The sequence below is a fragment of the Cydia pomonella genome, chromosome 1 (genome assembly GCF_033807575.1).
Source record: "Cydia pomonella isolate Wapato2018A chromosome 1, ilCydPomo1, whole genome shotgun sequence".
NCBI classification, from domain to species: domain Eukaryota; kingdom Metazoa; phylum Arthropoda; class Insecta; order Lepidoptera; family Tortricidae; genus Cydia; species Cydia pomonella.
In genome coordinates this window covers 47,548,384-47,562,111 of record NC_084703.1, presented here as the reverse complement: position 1 = coordinate 47,562,111, position 13,728 = coordinate 47,548,384, and the positions used below count along the sequence as shown (strand labels likewise).

At 38.4% G+C, this 13,728-nt stretch overlaps 1 protein-coding gene across 1 annotated transcript in view; it reads left to right on the top strand.

Annotated features, from left to right (window-relative positions):
* Positions 1 to 12,290, top strand: part of LOC133529034 (pre-mRNA-splicing factor 38B-like) — a 30,239-nt gene extending 17,949 nt beyond the window's left edge. Inside the window, exons 6-7 of the mRNA XM_061866625.1 lie at positions 3,912 to 4,037; positions 12,038 to 12,290. Coding sequence (XP_061722609.1) covers positions 3,912 to 4,037; positions 12,038 to 12,257 — 346 coding nt within the window. The 3' untranslated portion in view covers positions 12,258 to 12,290. The remainder of the gene's footprint in view (positions 1 to 3,911; positions 4,038 to 12,037) is intronic.
* The last annotated feature ends 1,438 nt before the right edge of the window (positions 12,291 to 13,728 follow it).

The following is a 13,728-nucleotide window of genomic DNA, read 5'->3' as shown; positions in this document are numbered from 1 at the left end:
TATATAAACTTGACCGTATAAAAAAAAAAGTTAGTCACCCGGCGAGATTCGAACCCGTAACACTTGTTTATCAGTCCGCGTCTTAACCCGCTCCGCTGGACCAGACGGACAGTGGCCGGCAACACGAAATTAGCGACCATATTCTGCGTCGAAAGAAAAACGCATGAAAACTCGAAAACACGCGTTTTCCCAAACATAAGACTAATCTAGATAGATTGTATACCTCCAGAAACCCCCATATACCGAATTTCAGCGAAATCGTTAGAGCCGTTTCCGCGATCACAGAAATGTATATATATATACAAGAATTGCTCGTTTAAAGGTATAAGATATATAGGTTGAAAGCTTATTGAATGCTGAATTACTTAAAATATTATTTAACGTAATTTGCTGTCTCAGTTTTGTCTAATTCTACATATCCCTATATATATATATATATATATGATGGTAAACCCAGATCAGGTCGATTGTATGATAAAATGTACCACTCTAAGAAAGAATTCAAACTCAAACTTAAATACTGTCAAAACAATAAAGACCAATTAAGGATGGACATGATTGCCTCTCATCACAAATCTAAAAACTTCGCCCAGTTCTGGAAGGCGACTAATAAGATCAGTCCAAGGGTGAGTTTACCGGCGAGTGTGGAGGGGGTTAGTCAACCCAGTGATATTGCCAACCTCTTCATGAACCACTTTAAAGTGGACCCTCTGGCGGCAGATGGGAGTGAGCCGGTGTTCGGAGCTGGGTGTCGTGTGCGTGGTGATCCAGCCAAAGTAACACCAGCAGAAGTTTTAAAGGTAATTCGTAATATGAAAAGAGGAAAATCACCCGGACACGACGGCCTTAGCATCGAGCATCTGCAACACGCGGGTGTTCATCTCCCCAGGGTTTTTTTTTTTATACTACGTCGGTGGCAAACAAGCATACGGCCTGCCTGATGGTAAGCAGTCTCCGTAGCCTATGTACACCTGCAACTCCAGAGGAGTTACATGCGCGTTGCCGACCCTAACCCCACCCCCCTCGTTGAGCTCTGGCAACCTTACTCACCGGCAGGAACACAACACTATGAGTAGGGTCAAGTGTTATTTGGCTGCGGTTTTCTGTAAGGTGGAGGTACTTCCCCAGTTGGGCTCTGCTCTAGATCTGGAATGACATCTGCTGTGCTGTGCCCTACCACACAAGGCGAGATGACATTCACATTGCCCATACCTCTCTTTTGGTTCTTGCAATGCTGTTCACTTTTTGTATTCGTCACAACTGCCTACCGCACGATCTCATGAAAACGATAGTTGTACCCATTATTAAAAATAAAAACGGCGATGCTTCCGACAAGTCCAACTACAGGCCAATCTCTCTGGCTACTATACTGGCGAAGGTGCTGGATGGTGTGCTTAATACGTACTTAAGCAAACACATACTTTTGCATGACGCACAGTTCGGCTTTCGACCTGGGCTGTCAACTGAAACAGCAATACTATGCCTTAAGCGCACCGTGCGATACTATACCGACAGGAATACGCCAGTGTACGCGGTCTTTTTGGACTTGTCGAAGGCATTTGACCTGGTGTCATACAATGTGCTCTGGAGGAAGCTGAGCAACGACACAAGTCTGCCGGCTGAAATAATAGAGACCTTTAAATATTGGTACGTTAACCAAACTAACGTGGTGCGATGGGCAGGGGACTATTCGCAGGTTTACAAGATGAAGTGTGGAGTGAGGCAGGGGGGGCTCACATCACCCACGCTATTCAATGCTTATGTAAATGGGCTGATTGAGGAGCTCAGCAGTGCCGGTGTGGGTTGCTCGGTGGACGGCTGTTGCGTCAATAGTATCAGCTATGCCGACGACATGGTACTGCTGAGCCCCTCAATCGACGCACTCCAGACAATGTTGTCCATCTGTGAAAGGTTCGCCGTGACTCATGGACTCAAATATAACGTAAAAAAGAGTGAAATATTAATTTTCAAATCCGGTACAAAAACTTACCCCATTCCGCCTATAACTCTCGGCGGTTTTCCTCTTAAACAAGTTACAAGTTTTAAAAATTTGGGTCACTGGGTCACGGATACCCTAAAAGACGACGTCGACCTAGAAAGGGAACGCAGAGCACTATCGGTCTGGGGTAATATGCTCTCACGCAGGTTTGCACGCTGTACACGCGAAGTTAAGGTAACTTTGTTTAAATCTTACTGTCAGACGCTGTACACGTGTAGCCTATGGAGTGATTACACCAATAGGACGTTTAGTGCTCTGCGGGTCCAATACAACAATGCCTTTCGAGGACTGCTGGGGCTGCCCTGGCGCTGCAGCGCGTCGGGCATGTTCGCCGACAGCGGCACGGACGGCAGCCCTAACACTCTATTAAAGGTGGTCGCCGAGAAGATGGACAGTCCTATGATCACCCACTGGATGTCCATGCATGTGAGACAAAATAATAATTTTAATTTAATTTGATTTAATTTAATTTAATGTAAGTTATTTAATTAATTATTTTAATGTAGATTTTATTTATGTTAAGTAAATTATTAGATTATAAATTATTCATTATATTTTAAGCAAAACTATGGATAATTATGTCCGAAATAAACGATTTCATTTCATTTCATAACCAGAATACAAGGTGATTTTGATCCCTATTTATATATTTTTCTTTTTTTACATGGTATCTTATATAAAACAAAAGTTGGATCTTTTATCTTTCTTAAAATATATAATTCATGTGTATTATAGGTTGCCAAATTTCTTTTTTTGTCGTTATTGCTGCCGTTGCTGTTGATAAAATAACGTTCTAATAAAGTAGGTTCATACAAATAAATAATTGTACATTTTTATTAATGTGACACTGCTTTTTTTATAACCTTTTGTAAAGTATAATTTTTCACAATCCAGTCGCTTATTCGCGTTACAATCCCAAAGCAAACATGTAGTAAATCAAGATGCTATCTAAATTTAAAACTAATTACACTACGTTTTGATCAGTATAAAACAAGCTTTCAAATCAAATTTTATTAACAGCTTTGTATTAAATTTTATCAGACAAAACCTTTCTGACAGAACTTATGACCTGACTAAGTATCAGCGGCGGCGCGTCACAAATATTCGTGGGGAACCCGGAGCTAATTTTGCTTTCCTTTTCCCCATGAACCGATCGTGAAAGTACTCAACGAGGTGAAATCAGACAAGCCGGTGGTAATCGAGTTCTTTGAACGATCCGCCACTGCTACGTATTAACTAGCCTCTTATAATCAGTGAGCGGAACTATGGGAGTAAAACTTTAACAAAACTTGCTAAGCGGACATAAAATAGTGCATACAGCCCTAAAAATATACATGTCCATAGGGATAGGAATAGTATAGTACTTACAGCCATAAAAATATTTACATTCATAGATATTCGAATATGTTTTAGGCTATAAGCACTCTTTTTACGTCCGCTTGATTTATTTTTATTTAAACTTTATTGCACAATATAACAAATAAAGTACAAATGGCGAACTTAATGCCTAAAGGCATTCTCTACCAGTCAACCATCAGGCTAAACAGAAACAGTAGTACGTGCAGGCATTAAACAAAAAAAAAAACAGAATAAGTAACTTAAAACAAGCAAAATAGCGATAAATAATATATACTAACGGTTATAAACTTACATAAATATACTATAATTAAATATACATACATATATATTAATTTATGTACCCAGTGCAAAAAATACTATGACTACGAAGGACAATTAACCAGAGAGCTTGTCGAAAAAGTGCTTGCGTAACATACGCTTAAACGAGAGCTTGGTTTGAGCCTGTCTGACGTTGAGTGGGAGATCAGTTTTGTTAGAGTTTAGAGTTATAAGTTTTGTTAAAGTTTTACTCCCATAGTTCCGATCACTGCTTATAATAAACAAATGTACGCAGGTTAGGGGAACACAACAGGAACACGGCGCCAGCCAAGCCGGTGGCGCGGGCCTACAACCCGGGCAGGGCGGAGCCCGACCGGCGCGACCACGATGACCGCGACCGCCGGGACTACGGCGATGACAGGTACCATTATAGCGACGACCGGTCTGGCCAAGTGGGTAGTGACCCTGCCTACGAAGCCGATGGTCCCGGGTTCAAATCCTGGTAAGGGCATTTATTCGTGTGATGAGCATGGATATTTGTTCCTAAGTCATGGGTGTTTTCTATGTATTTAAGTATTTATAAATATTTATATATTATATATATCGTTGTCTAAGTACCCTCAACACAAGCCTTATTGAGCTTACTGTGGGACTTAGTCAATTTGTGTAATAATGTCCTATAATATTTATTATGTTTCATCACTTAATTTTTCCGGGGCCTTATACTCTGTATCTTTAGGTATTTAAAAAAAGGTAAACAAAATCTACCCTCAAATGGCTCCTTAAGCCAGTTGAGGGTAGATGAAAACATTACATGATCAAATAATGTAGGTTTAAAGTCAGGTCGTTCAGTGACAGATCCAGGCGGTTTTGTATTTGGTCGGTTAACCAATAAATATTAAAACTACCCGAAAATGTACAAATTGATACGCAGTTCGTCCAAATCGTATTTCGTCCATTCGTCTACTACGCTTTTCGTCCATGATATGTGACGTTATCTATGAAAGGGGACCTTATTGTCGATGGCGCTTACGCCATTATTAACGATACTCCGATACAAACACAACGCCGCGCGACGCAGCGCGGCGTAAGCGCCATCGACAATAAGGTCCCTTTTCATAGATAATGCCACATATAGTGGCAGTTGCGATGCGTTCGCTACGGAGCGTAAGAGATTGGCATTTTGGCTACGCATCCAGATATAATACATTAACCAGGGGCCCATTTCTCGAACGGTATTAGTCTAATATTATTAGTCTACGAACTGTCAAATCGTATGGGTTACCATGGCAACACACTAATAATATTAGTCTAAAATAATAATATTCGATAGAATTGGGCCCCAGTAGTAACTCTACCCGTTTGGTAGCGGTCACACAATATTTAGAGGCATGTTTTGACTTCTAAATTAAAAAACTACTTCCAGTAGCCAGGGATCGGAACCGGTTTTTTGCAAAAACATCGAAATAACCATATATTCCGGTTTATTCTATACTCTAAATGTAGGACTCAGTTGTGTTTTCAGATAACGACTTCGTATTATTAGATTGCCTAATAAGAAATGAAGTAATTAACAAAGAACGAAAAAATACCGTTTTCGTTCCCATACAAAAAATACCGGTTTCCGATCCCTGCCAGTAGCGGTGAGGTGATTTTGGGGATTCTTAAAATAAAACCGACTTCAAATATTACCAAAAGCGCCATACATGTACCTATAACATTTGAAGAGTTCCCTCGATTTCTCCAAGATCCCATCATCAGACCCCGACTTGGTGCCAACGGGACTATCTCGGGGTTAACCCGTTCGATTAAAAAAAAATTTTAGCTATCTGTTCACGATTCTCGGAGATATCGAGTAACATACATACAAAAAAAAACAGTCGAATTGAGAACCTCCTCCTTTTTCGAAGTCTGTTAAAATACATTAAATTACTAAAATGTTCATTAATTACTTTCAGTAATTTAATGTAATTTTCTCGCATTTTAACTTCACGATTTGTTGTCAGAAAATATTACGTGATATTTACGGGTCTCGGCGAATATCTTCTCCCCAACTATAGGGCTTAGCAAAGATTTAATTTGTGTTTCCTCGAACAAAATCGTTCAGATTGGTGCCAAGTATCACAAAATGCAGCTTTCGATGCAAATATCGCCGTAAGCTCTATGCGTGATATTTGGTGATATTCGACTTGTCGCCCTCCCCCAAAACATCTCAACTTAATTAATGGCCGTCCCATTAATCCTTAGGTAGCTACTTACAACTTTTGAGTTAGTCAATCACATACAACATCATACCTGGAGTAAATTATTATATATATAGACCAATAGTGGGACCGGATTTTTGCCCTATAAGTTTCGATAATTCTAAAGAGTGAAAAGTGATGTTTATCTGGTATGGGACATATTTTTAAGCATATTTGTAATATATGAAGAAAATTTAGAACGAGCGTTAGATATAAATAAGGTATTTATGTATTTTTATTGATGAATTTTGAATATTGAATTAAAGTACAAAATTTAAGCATCGTCTTTTATAATATGTATGAGGCTTTATGCTATCAAATTTTTAGAAAAAAAATCAACGTGCTACTTTGTCAAACTCAAATTAGCTTATTATTTTGTCAATACTGAATTAAAGGTTGAAAAATCCACAATATCATATCTAAATTATTAAGTTAATAGGCAAGGCAACAAATTAGAAGAATAGGATATGTGCTTTACAATTAATATGCGTTTTTTGTCCTGTAAGATCTAATATTGAATTAAAGTCCGTAGAGATAAGTCTATTACTATAAAATAATATATGCAGCCATTTTATGGAAAGGTAGAAATATCTGTGTGTAGCTTGCATTGTAATAGTAAAATCAACTTAAAAAGGCGCGAAATTCATAACCACGCCGCGCTGGTCCGTCAACATGTCGGCTCGGCGCGCGGGAGCCTATCGTAGCCGACCTAGTGAGCGATAGATACCTCGCCCCGCCCGCGCCCCCCGCTCAGCTTCGCAAGCGCTGTTTGTCTTTTCTTTCAAATCATTCATTTGTTTGTTTATCGTGCACATAAATTAGATGCAGACATTACATGAATTTAATTATAGGATAAAAGTTATTATGACTTCAAAATGAGTGAAAAATGTTTGATATGTGTACTGTACTGACTTAGTAACAGAGAAAAAACGAGGAATTGAGCAGCTAATAACTGCGAGCAAATAATCTTTCTTGGTGATGGGAAAGTTAAATATTTCTACGGGAAGGAGGAACTACGTTTCCATAAAAAGTGTAGATTATACATTGAGTCGAAGGCTATACCGGCGTACAAAAGACTAATGGAGGTGGCATCAGAGGGCTTACCGCGAACCACGTTCGACGTGTTGCCTCCCTGTCATACTTACGTACGAATTTACAAGTGCGACAGAGAGGTAACACGTCGAACGTGGTTCGCGATAGGCCCTCAAATGTACAGCCAAGTGACGATGATGAAAATTACATTTTCAAAACTTTTGTCTTTTGTTACCATTGTGTTAGCCGCCTGTACTTACTTTCAACATATATTAGTAGTTTATGTTACTGCTACATAATAAAAGGCATTAAAATACACGAGTGTGGGCTTAGGAAACGAACGAAGTGAGTTTCTTAAAAAGATCACACGAGTGTTTTAATGCCTAATTATCTTATACCTTTAAACGAGCAATTCTTGTATATATATATTTCCGGGATCTCGGAAACGGCTCTAACGATTTTGCTGAAATTTGGTATATGGGGGTTTTTGGGGGTAAACAATCGATCTAGATTAGTCTTATGTTTGGGAAAACGCGTGTTTTCGAGTTTTTATGCGTTTTTCTTTCGACGCAGAATATGGTCGCTAATTTCGTGTTGCCGGCCACTGTCCGTCTGGTCCAGCGGGTTAAGACGCGGACTGCTAAACGAGTGTTACGGGTTCGAATCTCGCCTGGTGACTAACTTTTGTTTTTTTTTTTATATGTTCAATTTTATATATAATTTTTTAATTTTTATTGTTTTAGACAAGTTTAATTTAGTAAAAGAATGTAGTTAAGATTATCACCTATACACCACCATATTACAATAAATAGTTAGTTATAACCGAGCAAAGCTCGGTCGCCCAGGTACTGTATAGTTATTGCAGGTAGTTCGCAATCACATTTTTAGCACAGGCATTATAAGAGAGGTATGGGCATTGTAAATGTCATCTGGCTCTGTGTGGTAGGGCACAGCACAGCGGATGTCATTCCAGATCTAGAGCAGAACCCAACTGGAGAAGTACCTCCACCTTACAGAAAATCGCAGCCAAATAACACTAGACCCTACTCATAGTGTTGTGTTCCTGCCGGTGAGTAAGGTTGCCAGAGCTCAACGAGGGGTGGGAGGGTGTTAGGGTCGGCAACGCGCATGTAACTCCTCTGGAGTTGCAGGCGTACATAGGCTACGGATACTGCTTACCATCAGGCAGGCCGTATGCATGTTTGCCACCGACGTAGTATAAAAAAAAAAAAAAAAAACAATTAAAATATTTCATACGACATGTGCTAATTATTTGTCTCAGTGTAAACAAAAATATATCATAATTATGATATCAATTTTCAAATTCAAAATGGCGGACATGTTTTATAAATTTATTTAAGAAATTATGAGTAGTTTAAGACTTTAAAAAGCAAGAAATTGTTTCTTGCTGCTGTTTGTATATGTATCATGTAGTATTTGATGTTTTCATTATTTTTGAAAATCCTCAGGGTGCCGATTACGAAAATGACATCCATTATGGAACCCAAGATGGCGGACATTCATTTTTCTTAAAAATCGGTATGGGTGTCATCTCCGAGGTTCCTCGGGGTTCCGATTACGAAAATGACGTTCATTTTGAAATCCAAGATGGCGGAAATGATTTTTTCTTAAAAGTCGATATGGGTGTCATCTCCGAGGTTCCTCGGGGTTCCGATTACGAAAATGACGTTCATTTTGAAATCCAAGATGGCGGACATAAATTTTTCTTAAAAATCGATATGGGTGTCATCTCCGAGGTTCCTCGGGGATCCGATTACGAAAATGACGTTCATTTTGAAATCCAAGATGGCGGAAATTATTTTTTCTTAAAAGTCGATATGGGTGTCATATCCGAGGTTCCTCGGGGTTCCGATTACGAAAATGACGTTCATTTTGAAATCCAAGATGGCGGACATAAATTTTTCTTAAAAATCGATATGGGTGTCATCTCCGAGGTTCCTCGGGGATCCGATTACGAAAATGACGTTCATTTTGAAATCCAAGATGGCGGAAATTATTTTTTCTTAAAAGTCGATATGGGTGTCATATCCGAGGTTCCTCGGGGTTCCAATTACAAAAATGACGTCAATTTTGGCGGTTCTTGTTGGTGCAGATTTCAAAAATAGAGACCATTTTAGAATTAAAGGTGGTTGATATCACGGCTACACACATCGACACCCAATTCAAAAAGTAGCGTCCGCCATATTTATTTTCAAAATAGATGCCATTTTTGAAATCCACACCCCTAAAAACCCAGAAAACAACACCCATGACGACTTTTTCAAAAAAGTGTCCGCCATCTTTATTTCCAAAATGGACGTCATTTGTAAAATTAGTACACATACATCATACAACATGAAAACTAAAAACATTTCCATCCTCTTTTGGGCAGTTGTGTAAGTCTGTGATAACCCTAGGTAGGTACGGAGACCTTGAGCGGTGTCGGCATTTACGCAAACATCAAAGGCGTCGGCCCACTGTTACTTTTTACACTGTGCTTTTAGTGTGTAAACGAAAACGTCACATGTTATATCAAAAGAAAAGTTATTTTACAGTACATATGGGGCTACTTTATAGCACTAGTGCGAGAAGTAGCATATTACGTTACTGTGTCGAACATTTAAAGGGCCATATGTACTGTAAAACGTTGTACGATACATGTGCGAATAGGTAATTCGCAACTCGTGTCGATTTCAAACACTCCCTTCGGTCGTGTTTTAATTTATCGCCACTCGTTTCGAATTTCCTATTTTTCGCACTTGTATCGTAATGTACTTATTATCTTATACCTTTAAACGAGCAATTTTTGTACATATATATATATATATATATATATATTTCTGTGATCTCGGAAACGGCTCTAACGATTTCGCTGAAATTTGGTATATAAGGGTTTTTGGGGGTATACAATCGAGTTCGAGTTTTCATGCGTTTTTCTTTCGACGCAGAATATGGTCACTAATTTCGTGTTGCCGGCCACTGTCCGTCTGGTCCAGCGGGTTAAGACGCGGATTGCTAAACGAGTGTTACGGGTTCGAATCTCGCCCGGTGACTAACTTTTGTTTTTTTTTATATGTTCAAGTTTATATATATTTTTTTAATTTTTATTGTTTTACACAAGTTTAATTTAGTAAAAAAAAATGACCTATGTAATAAGAGAAATTGACAATAGATGGCGTTACTCTGTGACAAGTGCTGTAAGGTTAAAATCGATTGTAAATAATAATAATTGTCAGTTCACATTTTACTTTTTAAGTTTATGTAGATTATCACCACCATATTACAGTAAATAGTTATAACCGAGCAAAGCTCGGTCGCCCAGGTACTATATTACTAACTGTACTAGGTTGCCTTTTTAACAAGTTGGTCCAGTCCATGGTTGCCTACATTTTATATAAAAATCGGTTAATCTAGGCGACCATTAACTGGACCAACTTTTTTAATACGGCAACTTTCAAATAAGCTTTCATTTGATATATCATACGATGAAATAACAAACAAAAAAACTATCCGTACGCAATCTTACAAGGCAACCTACTTAAAATGTATCACTGTGAATTTTGTCTTACATTTATTTCTTATCAGAAATAAATAACATGAGGGTGCATATACCTTATAACGTATCTCTATATAACTATCGGTTATCAATATTAGCATTAGCGGTTAACAACAACATTCCCCTTAAAACAAATAACTATCGCGAGGAAAATACCAAGTCCAAACATCTGAAAAAAATCGGGAGAGAAAAGCTGCAACTGGCTTTTAAAATGGTACAAGGAAGGGTGGTCATCTGTATGAGAATGTGTTTTTTTTGTCTATATTTGACCCAATGGTTGACTGGTAGAGAATGCCTTTTGGCATTAAGTCCGCCATTTGTGTTTTTATTTGTTTGTGCAATAAAGTTTAAATAAATAAATAATATTCATGTAACGCGATAACGAATTCTACGTGAACGAAACCGCGGGCAATACCTATTATAGTAACAACAAAATAACAATTTTCTATTGCTATTAATTTAAAACACGCTTTAGGAATTTTTTTGATGGACCGTAGACGCAGTCAAGGGCACCCCGCTCCCCACTACCGTTGTTCGCTGCCTCCTGCCACAGCGCGCGGCGCGTGCTAACTTGCCGCGCGTTTGAAACGTAACGTATTTATATAAGTAAGGAATGCATACATATCAGTAATGAGTGTCGCCGTGATTTTATATTTCTAAATTTTTGTTTAGTAACTGAGATCATTGTTGATGATCGATTATTATTAACTCTACAAACTTTAATTCAATATTAGCTATACTGCTTAACCTGAAATCAATATCTAGACAAGCACATTGTCTACATGTCTAACTTTTTACTAGAATACTAAGTTGATCGATAATATCGTAATTTTGCAATATCAGCAACTCTAATTCTATATTTACAAAATAACTCGTGTTTTTACGTTTACCAGAAAGCAGCTGTTCCAGATTTCTAAAAACTGAAAATTGTACATAAATTTAAGTGTTATTCGATATGCTAAAGTTTTCTGTAACTTTAATTCTATATTTACTTAGTTATTAGCAAAAATTAAAATATTTAAATATAACCGAAAGCTCAACCTTAAAATTTCTAACTTTTTACCAAAGTATTATTTAACATACTCCCAATGACATATCAAAAAAGAAAAAACATTAATATTATCGAAACCCATTTTTGTTCAACCGCTGGTCTAATAATGACTCATCTTAAGCAAGCGCTGGTGGCCTAGCGGTAAGAGCGTGCGACTTGCAATCCGGAGGTCGCGGGTTCAAACCCCGGCTCGTACGAACTTATGTACGAAATATCATTTGATATTTACCAGTCGCTTTTCGGTGAAGGAAAACATCGTGAGGAAACCGGACTTTCCTAACAAGGCCTAGTTTACCCTCTGGGTTGGAAGGTCAGACGGCAGTCGCTTTCGTAAAAACTAGTGCCTACGCCAAATATTGGGATTAGTTGTCAAGCGGACCCCAGGCTCCCATGAGCCGTGGCAAAATGCCGGGACAACGCGAATAATGACTCATCTTATATATAATAATTACAAACACAAGAAATACAAGTGAGAACTAAATTTTAATGACTAATATCTATGAAATCGATATTTTACTGTTGCTTTTCCGATATTACAGATCAAAAGACAGACAACGGGAGCCTCCAAAGCGTGACGACAGGTCGCGTGAACGCGACCGCACGCGAGACCGCGAGCGGGAGCGGGATCGCGACCGTGACCGTGACCGCGACCGGCGAGACCGCGACAGGGACCGTGACCGCCGCGACCGTGACAGGGACCGGGACCGCAGAGACCGCGACCGCCACCGGTCGCGGTCACGTGACCGCAGATATAGATAACGTGATGAATAAAGAGTAATTGATATTGTTTTAGGTGTTGTTTTACTAACCAGCCAATTTTACCCTCGTACTCTAGAAACAGGGGTCGGCAAACTTAATACTTGAGAGGTATTAGGCAAACATTTGAACGCCAAGAACGCCTAAAGGCGTCGTAACTAGTAGCGCCCACAGCGCCATGACGCCATGAGCCAATAAGTGTTATGGCGTACGCTGTCCAAGTAACATTGGCTTGTGACGTTTTTGTTTATTCAACTTTCAATTCAATATTACATTAAAATAACAATATATATTAAGCTGAAAATTATATATGCGACTTAACTTTTTCGACGCCGTATCAAACACAAAAAGTTTAACTGTACTTGAACTTTATGTATATGCACGTAGGTCTATGTTGCTCTGTGGTCTGTGATGGATTAATCCGTCTTCAGCGTTGGACCTACGGTGCGGATAATCCGTCATTGGCGTAAAAAAAGTTAAAGCGTTCAAAGGGATGAAATTCTTATAATTAGTGATTTCTTCTGTGATTGGCTCTTCAAGTTTTTCGGCCCCTGTCCTGGAATGGAACCCATATGGCCACGCACTGTCAAAAAAAAATCCTGCCACGAACGCCTCGGCTATAGAACACTTTCCCTCCTCCCCTCCGCTAAGGTTTTCTCAGGGACTAAGGTATACCCGGATAAGAACGAATGGAGGGTAAGATCGTATGATCGCAATTGCTCCCAAAATAGTAGTTAATGGTTGTACTGAGCAGCAACGAAGTACGCCCGTGACGCCCGTCCCTTTTCGTTAACTTGAAAATGCAATGTGCTATCCCTTTCACGTAAACGAATGGTGATGTGACGATGATGGTTTCGTTCGTACCGTATTGTGCCATTTTAAAACATATAAAAGAAAAATGTATTTTTGTTGAAAAATTATTTTTAATAGAGAATAATTAATATGTACTTTTATTTAGTTGGTAGCTTGGACTAATAATTCTGGTTGGTAGTTTATCTTAGTAAGTAGGTATACGTAGTTTAATTTTTAGTTTGTATAATGATCATTATTCTGCCGTGCAATACTTAAACAACAGTAAGTGCAAAAAGTGAGTTTCGAGAAAAACGCAAAAAACCCTTTCAAACCGGTTTTTTTGGTGTTCTCGTAACAAAATTCCACAAGCAATAAAATCAATAGCAAAACCTAAATCATTTCATCGCCTTAAATAATTATTTATTAGATAAAAGTTATTATTCTTTGCAGGAGTTTTTTGAAGATACCTTTCCGACAAAATAGAATGCTAGTTTTTTTTATTATCATGATAATTATATTACTAAAAATAAGTTTTTGATTCTATCTGATTCCATGATCGCTTATATGGGCTATGCCTGAATTAAATGATTATTTAATTTAATTTAATTTACAAGCGTTTAAAATTAAATGTCTGATGGCCTAGTTGCCATTGCTCGTAATAAATAAATAAAAAAAAACTAGA